Below are 15,068 nucleotides of genomic sequence, written 5' to 3'. Positions count from 1 at the left end.
TCTCCCTTCCAACTTTGTTGATCATACTGCCTAATAAGACACTCTAAAAATACCAACAAAATTAAATTACATTTGTATATGATTATAAGAATTATCATATTTACGTTGTTATAAATGGAATGATTTTCAATTAAAAATGCACTAATATCAAAGAGACGATTACAAAAAGACTTTGCCACATCTTAACTCAATAATGCTTAGAATTTTGTTACAAATAATTTAAAAACAAAAAACAAGCTGTATTACTACAAAACGTCTCTTTAAGAAAGGCTTATTATAGTTTAAGTGACAGATAACTTTTTGGTTATCTATTCCTGTAACCATCTTTAATCCATGGCAATGAAAATGTGAAAACATGTTGTTCTATCATGACACTAAGTATGAACTATAGAAAAACAATGTGTTACCTCAAATTTCTCCCAGTGAAAATGACAATTGTCTAAGTAGGTCCTCAACAGCTATAATATTGACATTTGGGCCAGATAATTCTTTGTTGTGGGGTTGCTGTCCTATCCGTTGTAGGATGTTTAGCTGCTTCCTGGCCTCCACATACTAGATGCCAATTATAACTCCACATTTCACCTCTTGCCTTCCCCTTCTATCCTGGCTTTTTGTTGTTGTTGTTGTTGTAAGAACCAAAACTGTGTCAAGTCATTCCCAAATGTTGCCAGGTAGGTGAAATAATTCCCAGTTGCAAAGCACTGCTGTATAAAGGATCAGGGAGGATAATAGTGAAAATGTATTTCATTACAAAGAAACCTCTGAGGACCGGGCACATGGTGGCTTACACCTGTAATCCCACACTTTGGAAGATCAAGGCAGGAGAATCACTTGAGGTCAGGAGTTCAAGACCAGCTTGGCCAACAAGGCAAAACCTCGTCTCTATTAAAAAATAGAAAAATCAGCCAGATGTGGTAGCATGCGCCTGCAATCCCAGCTACTTGGGAGGCTGAGGAGAATCGCTTGAACCGGGCAGGTGGAAGCTGCAGTGAGCCGAGCCAAACCGAACAAAAAAAAAACCAAAACAAAACAAAGAAACTTCTGGCTGAATCTCAGTACGTGTTTGTGTTACGGGTGTGTGCACTTTGTGAAAATTCACTGAGCTTTGTCTACTTTTGCTGTTTGTGTGTGTATGTGTGTGTGTGCATGCTCTATATTCCAGTTAAAAGGTTTACTTAAAAAAATACAAAACCATGTAAGGCTATCACTTGCTTTACAAATGGCCCGTCTTTTGTATTTTCCCTTTCAATAATAGTTTGCTAGTAAATACAAAACACAGTGCTCATTCCAAAAATTTTAACTTCAAAGAATTTTTTCAACATATCAATTATATAAAAATAAGTATATTATCACATCCAAATCCTGTTAGCTGAAATAATTAAATTACCAGTTTATTTATGAAATCCTAAATGTCATAAAAATGGCTTACCTGGATATAGGTCTTTTGGATGGCTGCGAGTTCTTCACCAAGCGGAACAATAAGCTTTTCAACTTTTCTTTCATAAGAATATGCCAAAATATCTGGAGAATCTTCAGAACGAAGCTCTATCTGCCCAATTAGCAGGTTAGTAATAACTTGTTGCACAGCCTATGCGAAATCAATTAAGTATGATTATAAATTACATGTTAAAATTTTTTAGTTTAAGTCACTAACAGAAATAAAATAGCAATAAAATTTTGAAAGAAGCACCAGAAATTTATATCATTAAATACCAAAAAAGAAAGAAGACAAGCCTATAAGAAAAGTACATCAGAAGCAGCACAACAGGTAAAAAGTGCTTCCGAAACATCTTTTCCCTACACAGACCTTCAAGCAAAGCATCTGAGAAATAAGAATACAGTAAATGTCCAAAAAGTTCCTCAAATGTAGTTTGGTACTTTCCAAATAGAGTCTTTATAAAGACTCAGACAAAAATTTCAGATTAGCAGTACTAAATCAATTACTGATAAATTAGTTGAATATTTTCCATTTAAATCAACATATATGATGTGAATACATTTCCAGGGCTAAATTTCATGTACCCAAAGCTTATAAAGAGACTTCACTGTAAAATTAGGAAACTGGAGAAAAAACATGTAATCTGTTGGTGTAAACAACTACTATACCAGAAGACTACGATACTAACGTGCGATTAACAATTAAAACTGAAAAAAAAAACAAAACAAAACAAAGAAAGGATCCTGAGAGTATCTAAAAATTAAAAGTTGTTTTGTTGTTGTTGTTGTTTGTTTGTTTGTTTGTTTTTGAGACGAAGTCTTGCTTGTTACCCAGGCTGGAGCACAGTGGCACGATCTCGGCTCACTGCAACCTCTGCCTCCCAGGTTCAAGTGATTCTCCTGCCTCAGCCTCCCCAGTAGCTGGGATTACAGGCGCCTACAACTATGCCCAGCTAATTTTTTATATTTTTAGTAGAGATGGGGTTTCACCATGTTGGTCAGGCTGGTCTGGAACTCTTGACCTCATGATTTGCCCACCTTGGCCTCCCAAAGTGCTGGGATTACAGGAGTGAAGCACCGTGTCTGGCTTTTTTTTTTTTTTTTTTTTTTTGAGATGGAACCTCCCTCTGTCGCCCAGGCTGGAGTGTAATGGCGCAATCTATCTCGGGTTACTGCAACCTCTGACTCCCAGGTTCAAGTGATTCTCCTGCCTCAGCCTCTCCAGTAGCTGGGACTACAGGCATACGTCACCACACCCAGCTAATTGTTGTATTTTCAGTACAGATGGGGTTTCACCACGTTGGCCTAACTGGTCTCCAACTGACCTCTGTGATCCGCCCACCTTGGCCTCCTAAAGTGCTAGGATTAAAGGTGTGAGCCATGGCACCCAAACAAAAATAGAAAGCCTTGTGGGTTTAGGCCAGGCAGCAGCTCATGCCTAAGGGTGTAATCTCAGGGCTGTGGGAGGCCAAGTTGGGAAGACTGCTTGAAGCCAGGAATTTGAAACCAGCCTGGGCAACACAATGAGACCCCGTATCTACAAAAAATGACAATTGCTGGCGAAGTGGCAAGCACTTGCTGGAGTATCACTCGAACTCAGGAGTTCTAGGCTATAGTGAGTGAGTTACAGTTGCCACTGCATTTCAGCCTGAGTGACAAAGCAAGACCTTGTCCCTTGTCTCCAAAAAAAAAAAAAAAAAAAGAAAGCTTGGAGGGCTGAATTTCAGGAAAACAAAACAAAACAGCCTAGGGCAAGAATCATATCTTAGCATTCCCAATACCTGGCAAAGTGCCCAATGCAGCACACCATAATCATAATCACTGGGGGCCTATATGTATTCAAAATCTAGACTACATTTGTGACCATTTTATAAAATTAAGCTTATTGCTTTTAATAGTTCATTCATGAAAGAAATACATGGGTAACTCCCACATGCCAGGCATTGAGTTAATGACAGAGGAGCGACCAAAATTGGCATAATCCCTACATTCGCGTAGCTGATATTTTAGTGGCGCTGAAAGACCACAAATAATCAATATGCAAAAGAATGACAGATCATCACAAATGTTAAGAAAAAAACAACAAGATAGGGAACACTGACAAGATAGCTTAGTTAGAACGGACCTTTCTGAAGGGATGGCATTTTTAAGCTGACTGAAAAACGTGAATGTTTAAACGAGGTCAGGGAGAAAACCAGAGATAGGATACAAATTTCTAAGCTCATCAAAAAAAAGGATAAGACGAAAAAAGTCTTGCAGCTTGGGAGAGTTAAAAGCTATCACTGGAAGCATGGAGCGAGATGGAAATATAGATAATCGCCCACGCAGAACATCAAATCTGACAACTGTCTACACAAAAAAGCACCTTCATGAGAACCAAAAATCAAGTGAGCAATCACAGTACCTGGTATTCACTTTATATTGCTGAAAGAGGCACTGAAGAGGATAGGAAACACAATCTTTTTTTTTTTTTTTTTTTGAGATGGAGTCTCACTCGGTCGCCCAGGCTGGAGTGCAGTGGCTCGATCTCAGCTCACTGCAAGCTCCACCTCCCAGGTTCATACCATTCTCCTGCCTCAGCCTCCGAGTAGCTGAGACTACATGCACCCACCACCAAACCTGGTTAATTTTTTTATATCTTTAGCAGAGATGGGGTTTCACCATGTTAGCCAGGACGGTCTCGATCTCCTGACTTCGTGTTCCACCTCCCTCGGCCTCCCAAAGTGCTGGGATTACAGGCGTGAACCACCGCGCCCGGCCAGGAAACATAATCTTGAATCATCGACACCACCCCTCCCTCATCCCCCAGAGGCCCTGTGGTGTGGAGAAAGAATCCAAGAACTTGGGGGAGGAAGAGTGCAGTTTCTGTGAGACTGTGCCTTGAACTAAGTGTTGCTCTGTCACAGTGAAAAGCAAAACCAAGTAGAACTCAGCACTACCACAGAGGGAGCATTTAGACCAGCCCTAGCCAGAAGGGAATTCCCGATCCTAGTGATTGGAACTTAAGTTCCGGCAAGTGCTCTGGAGACGATGAACATGGGGGACACACGACCTAGTGAGACACCAGCTGGGACAGTTAAAGGAGTGCTTGCACCACCCTTCATTCAACCCCAGGCTATGCAGCTCACAGAAACGAAAGTGACTCCTTCCTTCTGCTTGAGGAAAAAAGAGGGAAGAGTAAAGAGTACTTTGTCTTGCATCCTGGATATCAGCTCAGCCACAATAGGATAGGGCAGAGTAGTGAGGTCTCTGTTCCAGACCCTAGCTCCCTGACAACTTTTCTATTCGTACCCTGGGCCAGAAGGAAACCCACTACCTTGAAGGGAAGAACCCACTGCTAGCAAGATTCATCACTTGCTGACTAAAGAGCCCTTGGGCCCTAATAACCATCAGCCATACCCAGATAATATGTCATAGGCCTTGGGTGAGACTCTGAGACATGCCAGCTTCAGGTGAGACCCAGCACATCTCTAGCAATGATGGCTATAATGAGAAACTACTTCTGCTTGAGAAAAGCAGAAGTAAAGGAGACTTTGTCTTACACCTTAGGTACCAGCTTGGCCGCAGTGGGGTAGAGCAACAAATGGGCTCCTGGGGACCTGATTCCAGGCCTTGACTCTTGAACAGCATTTCTGAAACTGTCCCAGGCCAGAGGGGAACCCACTTCTCTGAAGGGTGAGTCCCAGGCCTGACAGCATTCAACACAAGCTGACTGAAGAGTCCTTGGGCCTTAAGTGAAAATCAGCAGTAGACTGGCGGCACACCCCATGGGCCTATGGTAGTGGTGGCCATGGGGAGAGGCTCCTCTGCCTGTGGAAAGAAAGAGTGAGCAGGACTTCATCTTGTGCTTTGAGTGCAAGCTTAGCTGCACTAGTATAGAGCACAAGGTAGATTTCTAAGGTTTCTTACTCTAGTTCCTGGCTCCCAGATGGCAACTCTGGACTTGCCCAGGGCCTGGGGGAACTTGCTACCCTGAAAGAAAGGAGAGAAGCCTGGCTGGCTTCAACCCTTTCTGATTATAGAGTCTTGAGTAAACATAGACAGCAGGCAGGTAGTGGTGACAGCAGGCCAGGAGTGAGACTCAGTGCTGTGGTAGCTTCAGGTCTTACCCAGTGCAGTCCCAGTGGTCATGGCCACAGGGTGGCTTGTGTCACCACACCCCCAGCTCCAGGTAGCTTAGCACAAAGAGAGAAACTCCATTTATTTCTCTCTGAGACTCAGACAGTGCCTCTGAGTCTGCAAGAACTAAAGTGTTAACTGCACTTGGCGTGCTCCCTAATGGAAATACAGCTTAGATCACAACACACAAGTCCCTCTGAATACCTGGAAATCCTTCCCCCTAAAAAAGATGGGTACAAACAATCCCAGTCTGTGAAGACAATAAATACCTAACTCTTTATTATCCAGACACAGGTGAACATCCAAAAGCATCAAGACCATTGGGAAAATATGATCCCTCCAAATGAATTAAATAAGGTACCAGGAGATATGGGACCTTTCAGATAGTGAATTCACAATAGTTGTTTTGAGAAAACTCAAGGAAATTCAAGATAACACAGAGAACGAATTCAGAATTTTCTCAGATAAATTTAGCAAAGAGATGGAAATAATTAAAAAGAATCAAGTACAAATTCTGGAGGTGAAAAATGCTATTGACATACTCAATAATCCAACAGTCTCTTAATATAAGCAGAATTCATCAAGTAAAAGAAAAAAATACTGAGCTTGAAGACAGGCTATATGAAAATACACACAAGAGACAAAAAAAAAATAGAAAAGAATAAACAATGCCTGTAAGATGTGGAAAATAGCCTCAAAAAAGCAAATCTCAGAGTTATTGGCCTTAAACAGGTGGTAGTGAGACAGATAGGGGTAGAAAGTTTATTCAGTGGGATAATAAAACTTCCCAAACCTAGAGAAAGATATCAATACTAAAGTACGAGAAGGATATAGATCACCAGGAAGATTTAACTCAAATAAATCTACCTCAAGGCATTTAATAATCAAACTTACAAAGGTCAAGGATAGAGAAGGGATCCTAAAAGCAGCAAGAGAAAAGAAACAACATACAATGGAGCTCCAATACATCTGGCAGCAGACTTTTCAGCAGAAACCTTCCAGGCCAGGAGAGAGTGGCATGATACATTTAAAGTACTGAAAGAAAAAAAAAAAATGTACTCTAGAATAGTGTATCCAGCAAAAATACCCTTCAAATATGAGGGGAAATAAAGACTTTCCCAGATAAACAAAAGCTGAGGGGTTTCATCAACACTAGACCCTTCTTCTTACAAAAAAAAAAAAAAAGGCTACAGGGAATACTTTAAGTCCTGAAAGAAAAGAACGTTAATGAGTAATAAGAAATCATCTGAAGATAGAAAACTCACTGGTAATAGTAAATACATTAAAAAAACACAGAATATTGTAATACCGTAACTGCAGTGTGTAAACTACTCACGTCCTAAGTAAAAGGACAAAAAGATGAACTGATCAAAAATAACTAAAACATCTTTTCAAAACAAAAACAGTACAGTAAGATAAAAATATGGACAAAAAGATAAAAAGCAAGGAGAAAAAGTTAAGGTGTAGACTTTGTATTAGTTTTCTTTTTGCTTGCTTGTTTGTTTGTATGAGCAATCAGGGTTGTCAGCAGTTTAAAATAATGGGCTACAGATATTATTTGCAAACCTCATGATAAACTAAAATCTAAAAACTTACAACAGATACACAAAAAATAAAAGGAAGACACTAAAAGGTACCACCAGAGAAAACTACCTTCACCAAAAGGAAGACAGGAAGGAAGGAAAGGAGGAAAGAAGAAAGAAAAAAACACAATACAACCAGAAAACAAACAACAAAATGGCAGGAGTAAGAGTTTACTTATCAATAAAAACATTGATTGGGAGGCTGAGGCAGGCAGATCATGAGGCCAGGAGATCGAGACCATCGTGGCGAACACGGTAAAACCCGGTCTCTACTAAAAATACAAAAAATTAGGCCGGGCGCGGTGGCTCAAGCCTGTAATCCCAGCACTTTGGGAGGCCAAGACGGGCTGATCATGAGGTCAGGAGATCGAGACCATCCTGGCTAACACTGTGAAACCCCGTCTCTACTAAAAAAATACAAAAAACTAGCAGGGCGAGGTGGCAGGCGCCTGTAGTCCCGGCTACTCGGGAGGCTGAGGCAGGAGAATGGCGTGAACCCGGGAGGCGGAGCTTGCAGTGAGCCGGAATTGCACCACTGCACTCCAGCCTGGGTGACAGAGCGAGACTCCATCTCAAAAAATTAAATAAATAAAAACAAAAACACTGAACGTAAACAAACTAAATTCTCCAGTCAAAAGATCTAGAGTGGCTGAGCAGATGATAAAATGAGACACAATGATCTGTTGCCTGTAAGAAACACACTTCACCTATAAAGATACCAACAGACTGAAAATAAAGGGATGGAAAAAAATATTCCATGCCAATAGAAACCAAAAAAGAGCGGAAGTAGCAATACTTACATCAGACAAAATAGATTTCAAGACAAAAACCGTAAGAAAGGAGAAAGGAGATAATTATATAATGATAAAGGGGTCACTTCAGCGAGAGGATATAACAGTTTTAAATATATATGCACCCAACATTGGAGTACCCAGATACATAAAACAAACACTAGAGCCTAAAGAGAGACATAGACCTCAAGACAATAATAGCTGCAGACTTCACACCCCACTTTCAACTTTGGACAGATCTTCCAGACAGAAAATCCACAAAGGAACATCAGACTTAATCTGCACTACAGACCAAATGGACCTAATATTTACAGAACATTTCCTCAACAGCTGCAGAATATATATTCTTCTCCTCAGCACTTGGATCATTCTCAAGAACAAACCATAGATATGTTAGATCATAAAACAAGTCTTAAAACATCTGAAAACAATGAAATAATATCAAGCATCTTCTCTAACCACAATGGAACAAAACTAGAAATCAAACAAAATAACAAAAGGAATTCTGGAAACTATACAAACACATGGAAATCAAACAATACGCTCCCAAATGACCAGTGGGTCAATGAAGAAATTAAGAAGGAAATTTAAAAATTTCTTGAAACCAGATGACAATAGAAACACAACATATTAAAACCTACAGAAGACAATGAAACTAGTTCTGAGGGACAAGTTTATAGCTATTAAGTGTCTATATCAAAAAAGAAAAACTTCAAATAAAAAACTTAACGGTGTATCTTAAAGAAGTAGAAAAGCGGCCGGGCGTGGTGACTCAAGCCTGTAATCCCAGCACTTTGGGAGGCCGAGACGGGCGGATCACGAGGTCAGGAGATCGAGACCATCCTGGCTAACATCGTGAAACGCCGTATCTACTAAAAAAAGACAAAAAACTAGCCGCACGAGGTGGCGGGCGCCCGTAGTCCCAGCTACTCGGGAAGCTGAGGCAGGAGAATGGCGTAAATCCGGGAGGGGGAGCTTGCAGTGAGCTGAGATCCGGCCACTGCACTCCAGCCTGGGCGACAGAGCAAGACTCTGTCTCAAAAAAAAAAAGAAGTAGAAAAGCAAGAACAAACCAAACCCAAAATTAGTAGAAGAAAATAAATAATAAAAATCAGAGCAGAAATAAATGAATTTGAAATGAAGAAAACAACACACACACACACACACACACAAATCAATGAAACAAAATGTTGGTTTTCTGGGAAAAAACAAAAACAAAAAACAAAATTGACAAAACTTTAGCCAGACTAACGATTAATAAAAAAAAAAAAAAAAAAAAAGAAGACCCAAATAAAATCAGAGACGAAAAAGGACACATTATAATCTATACTACAGAAACTCAAAGGACCATTAGTGGCTACTATGAGCAACTATATGCCAATAAATTGGAAAACTCAGAAGAAATGAATAAACTCCTAGAAACATACAACCTACCAAGATTGAACCATGAAGAAATCCAAAATCTGAACAAACAAAATAGATGAAGAGGTAATACTTCCAAACTCATTATACAAGGCGAGAGTATTACCCTGACACCGAAAGTAGACAAAGACACATCAAAAAGAGAAAATTACAAGCCAATATTCCAGATGAATATTGATGGAAAAATCATCAACAAACCATATTCCACAATATGATTAAAAAAAAAGTCATTATGACCAAGTGGGATTTGTACCAGGGATGCAAGGATAGTTCAACATACAAAAATCAGTCAATGTGATACATCATACCAACAAAATGAAGGACAAAAAGCATATCATCATTTCAATTGATGCTGAAAAATATTTGATAAAATTCAACATCCCTTCATGATAAAAACTCTCAAAAAATTGAGGGTAGAAGGAACATATCTCAACGTAATAAAAGTAATATATGACAAATTCATAGCTAGTATCATACCGAATGGGGAAAAACTGGAAGTCTTTTCTCTACAATCTTCAACAGGACAAAGATGTCCAGTTTCAACACTGTTATGCAACATAGTACTGGAAGTCCTAGCTAGAGCAATCAGACAAGAGAAAGAAATAAAGGGCAACCAAATTGAAAAGGAAGAAGTCAAATTATCCTTGCTTGCAGATGATATGATCTTATATTTGGAAAAACCTAAAGACTCCATCAAAAAAACTATTAAAACTAATAAGAAAATTCAGTAAAGTTGCAGGATACAAAATCAACAAACAAAAATCAATAGCATTTCTACATGCCAACAGTGAACAATCTGAAAAAGAAATCAAGAAAGTGATTCCATTTACAATAGCCACAAATAAAACAAAATGCCTAAGAATAAACTTACCCAAAGAAGTGACAGAGCTCTACAACGAAAACTAAGAAACACTGATTCAAGAAATTGAAGAGCACACAAGAAAAGGGAAAGATATTCTGTGTTCATGGATTGGAAGAATCAATACTGTTAAAATGTCCATACTACCCAAAGCAATCTACAGATTCAATGTAATCTCTCTCTCTCTCTCTCTCTCTCTCTCGTTATCTCTATCAAAATCCCAATGACATTCTTCACAGAAATAGGAAAAACAGTCCTAAAATGTATATGGAGGCCAAGTGTGATAGCTCATGCTTGTAATCCCAGCACTTTGGGAGGCTGAGGCGGGTGGATTGCTTGAGCCCAGGAGTTTGAGAACAGCCTGGGTAACATGGCAAAACCCGATCTTTACAGAAAAAAGCAAAAAAATTTAGCCAGGCATGGTGTTGCAGGCCTGTAGTCCCAGCTACATGGGAGGCTGAGGCAGGAGGATTGATTAAGCCTAGAGGTTGAGGCTGCAGTGAATCATGACTGTGCCACTGCACTCCAGCCTGCGCTACAGAATGAGACCCTGTCTCAAAAGCAAATAAATAGTCAGAATATATAAGGAGCTCAAGTAATCCTATAGTAAAAAGTTTAATAATCTGAAAAATGGGCAAGGTATCTGAATAGACTTTTCTTCAAAAGAAGACATACAAATGGCACAGCTATATGAAAAGGTGTTCAATATGACTGATCATCAGAGAAATGCAAATCAAAACTACAAGGAGATATCACCTCACCCCATTTAAAATGGCTTTTATCAAGAAGACATGCAATAACAAATGCTGGTGAGGATATGGAGAAAAGGGAAGCCTCATACACTGCTGGTGGGAATGTAAATTAGTATGATCACTATGGAGAACAGTTTGGAGGTTCCTCAGAGAACTAAAAATAAAGCAACCATGTGATCCAGCAATCCCACTGCTTGGTATATACCCAAAAGAAAGAAAATCAGTATATCAAAGAGATATTTGCACTCCCATGTTCACTGTAGCATGATTCACAATAGCTAAGATTTGGGAGCAACATAAGTGTCCATCAACATGCGAATGTTTGGATAAATAAACTGTGGTACATATATACAATGGAGTAATACTCAGCCATTAAAAAAAAAAAAATGAGATACTGTCATTTTGCAACAACATAGATGAACTGGAGATCATTATGTTAAGTAAAATAAGCCAGGCACAAAAAGACAAACTTCACATGTTCTAACTTTTTAGTGGGAGCTAAAAATTAAAGTAATTGAACTCATAGAGATAGAGAGTAGAAGGATGGTTACAGAGGCTGGGAAGGGTAGTGGGGGAGGTGGGTAGGAGGGGGGATCCTACGTTAATGTGTACAAAAAAACAGAATAAATAAGATCTAATATTTGATAGCACAATAGGGTGACTATAGTCAATAATAAGTGTACATTTTAAAACAACGAAAAGAGTATAACTGGATTGTTTGTAACAAAAAGGATACATGCTTAAGGTGATGGATATCCCATTACTCTGATGTGATTACTATGCATCGCAGGCCTGTATCAAAATATCTCATATATACCTACTATGTACCCATAAAAATAAAAACATTTTTTTAAAAAAGGCTGTCACAGAATGTATCCAATAAAATCCTTACTCAATATGGAAGACCATTCAGAGCGACTAAAATCAGAATGTTATAGGACAGGTCTCAAAATCTGCATTTTTACCATTCTTCAATAAAGGAAACCAGAATTTCCCAGAGAAATGGTTGATTCCATGGCTGGACCGAAAAGATATTAAAGGAGCATAATGTATCTTACGATGTCAGAAAGTTACAGAAGCATTAAAAAAAAAAAAAAAAAAAAAAAAAAGGTAAGGCCGGGCGCGGTGGCTCAAGCCTGTAATCCCAGCACTTTGGGAGGCCGAGACGGGCGGATCATGAGGTCAGGAGATCGAGACCATCCTGGTTAATACGGTGAAACCCCGTCTCTACTAAAAAATACAAAAAAAAACTAGCCGGGCGACGAGGCGGGCGCCTGTAGTCCCAGCTACTCGGGAGGCTGAGACAGGAGAATGGCGTGAACCCGGGAGGCGGAGCTTGCAGTGAGCTGAGATCCGGCCACTGCACTCCAGCATGGGCGGCAGAGCAAGACTCCGTCTCAAAAAAAAAAAAAAAAAAAAAAAGGTGGCAAGGTGTGGTGGCTCATGCTTATAATCCCAGCACTTTGGGAGGCCGATACAGGTGGATCACTTCAGCCCAGGAGTTTGAGACCAGCAGTTCTAGACCAGCTTGGGCAACACTGGGAGACTCTGTGTCTACAAAAGATACAAAAATTTGCTGGGTGTGGTAGCAGCACGCACCTGTAGTCCCAGCTCCTCAGGAGGCTGATATGGGAGAATCACCTGAACCTGAGAAATTTAGCTGTAGTGAGTATTACTGTGCACTGCCCACCAGCCTGGAGAACTCAGTGAGACCCTATCTAAAAAAAAAAAAAAAAGTGCATGTCTAAAGGACACAGGAGCTTGAAGGAGGTCCTAATGGCCAAAGCTGGAACCATCTTAACAAAATTGACAAAATAGTATTGGACTGTGGCCCATAGAAGGAAAAAAGCTCTTTATTGCAGAAGAATTCAAATTAATGAATGTAAAAGAGAGAAAGAATGATTAGGCAAATACCACAACAATAATTGCTGCAAGCCAGGAACCAACATCGGATGCTAAAACAGGATTATTTACATAGTCTCAAAGTATTTCCCCCACAAGATAGTTATTAATTACAAAGGGAGTAACAGTAATTTTACAACGAAGAAACCAAGAAGACATCATCTTAACCAAGTCAAGATTAACAATACAAGTAAAAAGGCAAACCAACGTCATGTATTCCCTGATAGGATATGCTGAGAAAGGTACAGCATCACTTCTGGATTATTGTTAGCAAATGCATAACGCCACCACATCATGAGAAAACATCAGACTAATCCAAATTGAGGGATATTCTACAAAAGACCTGGCACCTACTCTTCAAAAGCATCAAGGCCATGGAAAACAAGGAAAAAGAGGAACCGTGCGGGCGCAGTGGCTCACACCTGTAATCACAGCACTTTGGGAGGCCGGGGCGGGTGGATCTCAAGGTCAGAAATTCGAGACCAGCCTGGCCAACATAGTGAAACCTCATCTCTACTAAAAATACAAAAAAGTAGCCAGGCGTGGTGGCAGACGCCTGTAATCCCAGCTACCCGGGAGGCTGAGGCAGGGGAATCGCTTGAACCCGGGAGGTGGAGGTTGCAGTGAGCTGAGATCATGCCATTGCACTCCAGCTCAGGCAACGGTGTGAGACTTCGTCTCAAAAAAAAAAAAAAAAGAAAAGAAAAAAGAGGAACCATCACAGATTAGAAGGGACTAATAAGCCATGACAACACAATGTGAGATCACAGCAGAAAAGTACATCAGTGGGATAACTGGCAAAATTCAGACAAGATCTGCAGATTAGTTACTGGTATACCACTGCCAATTTTCTGGCTTTGATAATTTTATTATCATTATATGATACGTTAACATTAGGGGAAGATGGGAGAGGACCAAAAAAAGACTTCAATTTCTTTAATTTTTCTGGAAATCTAAAGTTATTTCAACATAAAACTTTAAAAAACTGAAAACGGTAACAACTTTTAAAAATCATTTTACTATTTAAAAATATCTGCATTTTTAACAGGTTTTAGGGATTCTTATGCACACTGAAGTCTGAAAACTACTAATTTAATGAAACTCCTGGGCTCAGCGTAGTGGCTCACACCTGTAATCCCAGCACTTTGGGAGGCTGAGGCGGGCAGATCACCTGAGGTCTGGAGTTGGAGACCAGCTGGCCAACATGGTGAAATCCCGTGTCTACTAAAAATACAAAAATTAGCCAGACGTGGTGGTGGTGGACACCTGTAATCCCAGCTACTCAGGAGGGTGAGGTAGGAGAATCGCTTGAATCTGGGAGGCGGAGGTTGCAGTGAGCCAAGGTCATGCCATTCTACTCCAGCCTGGGTAACAACAGCGAAACTCCGTCAAAAAAAAAAAAGAAAGAAAGAAAGGAAAGGAAAGGAGGCGAAGGTAAGCGAAGGAAAAGTGAAGGGAAAGGGGAAGGGGAAACGACCGGGGAGGGGGAGCGGGGAGGAGAATGGAGCAGAACGGAGGGGAGGGGATGGGAGGGAAGAGGGGAGAGGAGGGGAGTCCTACAACCACTGAAAAAAAGCTAGGCAGGTTGCAGGAAATGTTGTAGTTCTCATGTCAAACTAGATAAATACTACAATGGAAAACTGATCTGGCCCCATATGATTTGGATTATTCATTTATTTATTTATTTATTTATTTATTTATTTATTTATTTATTTATTTTTGAGAAGGAGCCTCGCTCTGCCCCCGGGCTGGTGTTCAGTGGCTCGATCTCTGCTCACTGCAAGCTCCGCCTCCCAGGTTCACGCCATTCTCCTGCCTCAGCCTCCTGAGTAGCTGGGACTACAGGTGCCCGCCACCACGCCCGGCTAATTTTTTGTATTTTTAGTAGAGACGGGGTTTCACCGTGTTAGCCAGGATGGTCTCCATCTCCTGACTTTGTGATCTGCCCGCCTTGGCCTCCCAAAGTGCTGGGATTACGGGTCTTGCTCCGTCACCAAGGCGGCAGCACAGTGGTGATCATAGCTAACTACAGCCTCGATCTCCTAAGCTCAAGCTATCTACCTGACTCAGCCTCTGGAGTAGCTGGGACTACAGATGTGTGCCACCATGCTCCAATATTTTTTAAATTTTTTGTAGAGATAGGTCTCACCATGTTGCCCAGGCTGGTCTGGAATTCCTGGCCTCAAGTGATCCTCCCACCTCC

General features: G+C 40.5%; 1 protein-coding gene across 4 annotated transcripts in view; it reads right to left on the bottom strand.

Annotated features, from left to right (window-relative positions):
- FANCM (FA complementation group M) overlaps positions 1–15,068 on the bottom strand; it is a 93,933-nt gene that overhangs the window by 73,539 nt on the left and 5,326 nt on the right. For all 4 annotated transcript variants that reach the window (XR_004057232.1, XR_004057234.1, XR_004057233.1 and 1 more), the window contains one exon: positions 1,430–1,588. Coding sequence is in view for 1 of the 4 variants with exons in the window: in XM_010389295.2 (XP_010387597.2) it covers positions 1,430–1,588 (159 nt within the window). In the remaining 3 variants the exon portion in view is untranslated. The remainder of the gene's footprint in view (positions 1–1,429; positions 1,589–15,068) is intronic.

This window comes from Rhinopithecus roxellana, chromosome 5, assembly GCF_007565055.1.
Source record: "Rhinopithecus roxellana isolate Shanxi Qingling chromosome 5, ASM756505v1, whole genome shotgun sequence".
Classification (NCBI taxonomy): Eukaryota; Metazoa; Chordata; class Mammalia; order Primates; family Cercopithecidae; genus Rhinopithecus; species Rhinopithecus roxellana.
Note: the sequence above shows the minus strand (reverse complement) of the source record. Positions and strands in the feature narration are given on the sequence as shown.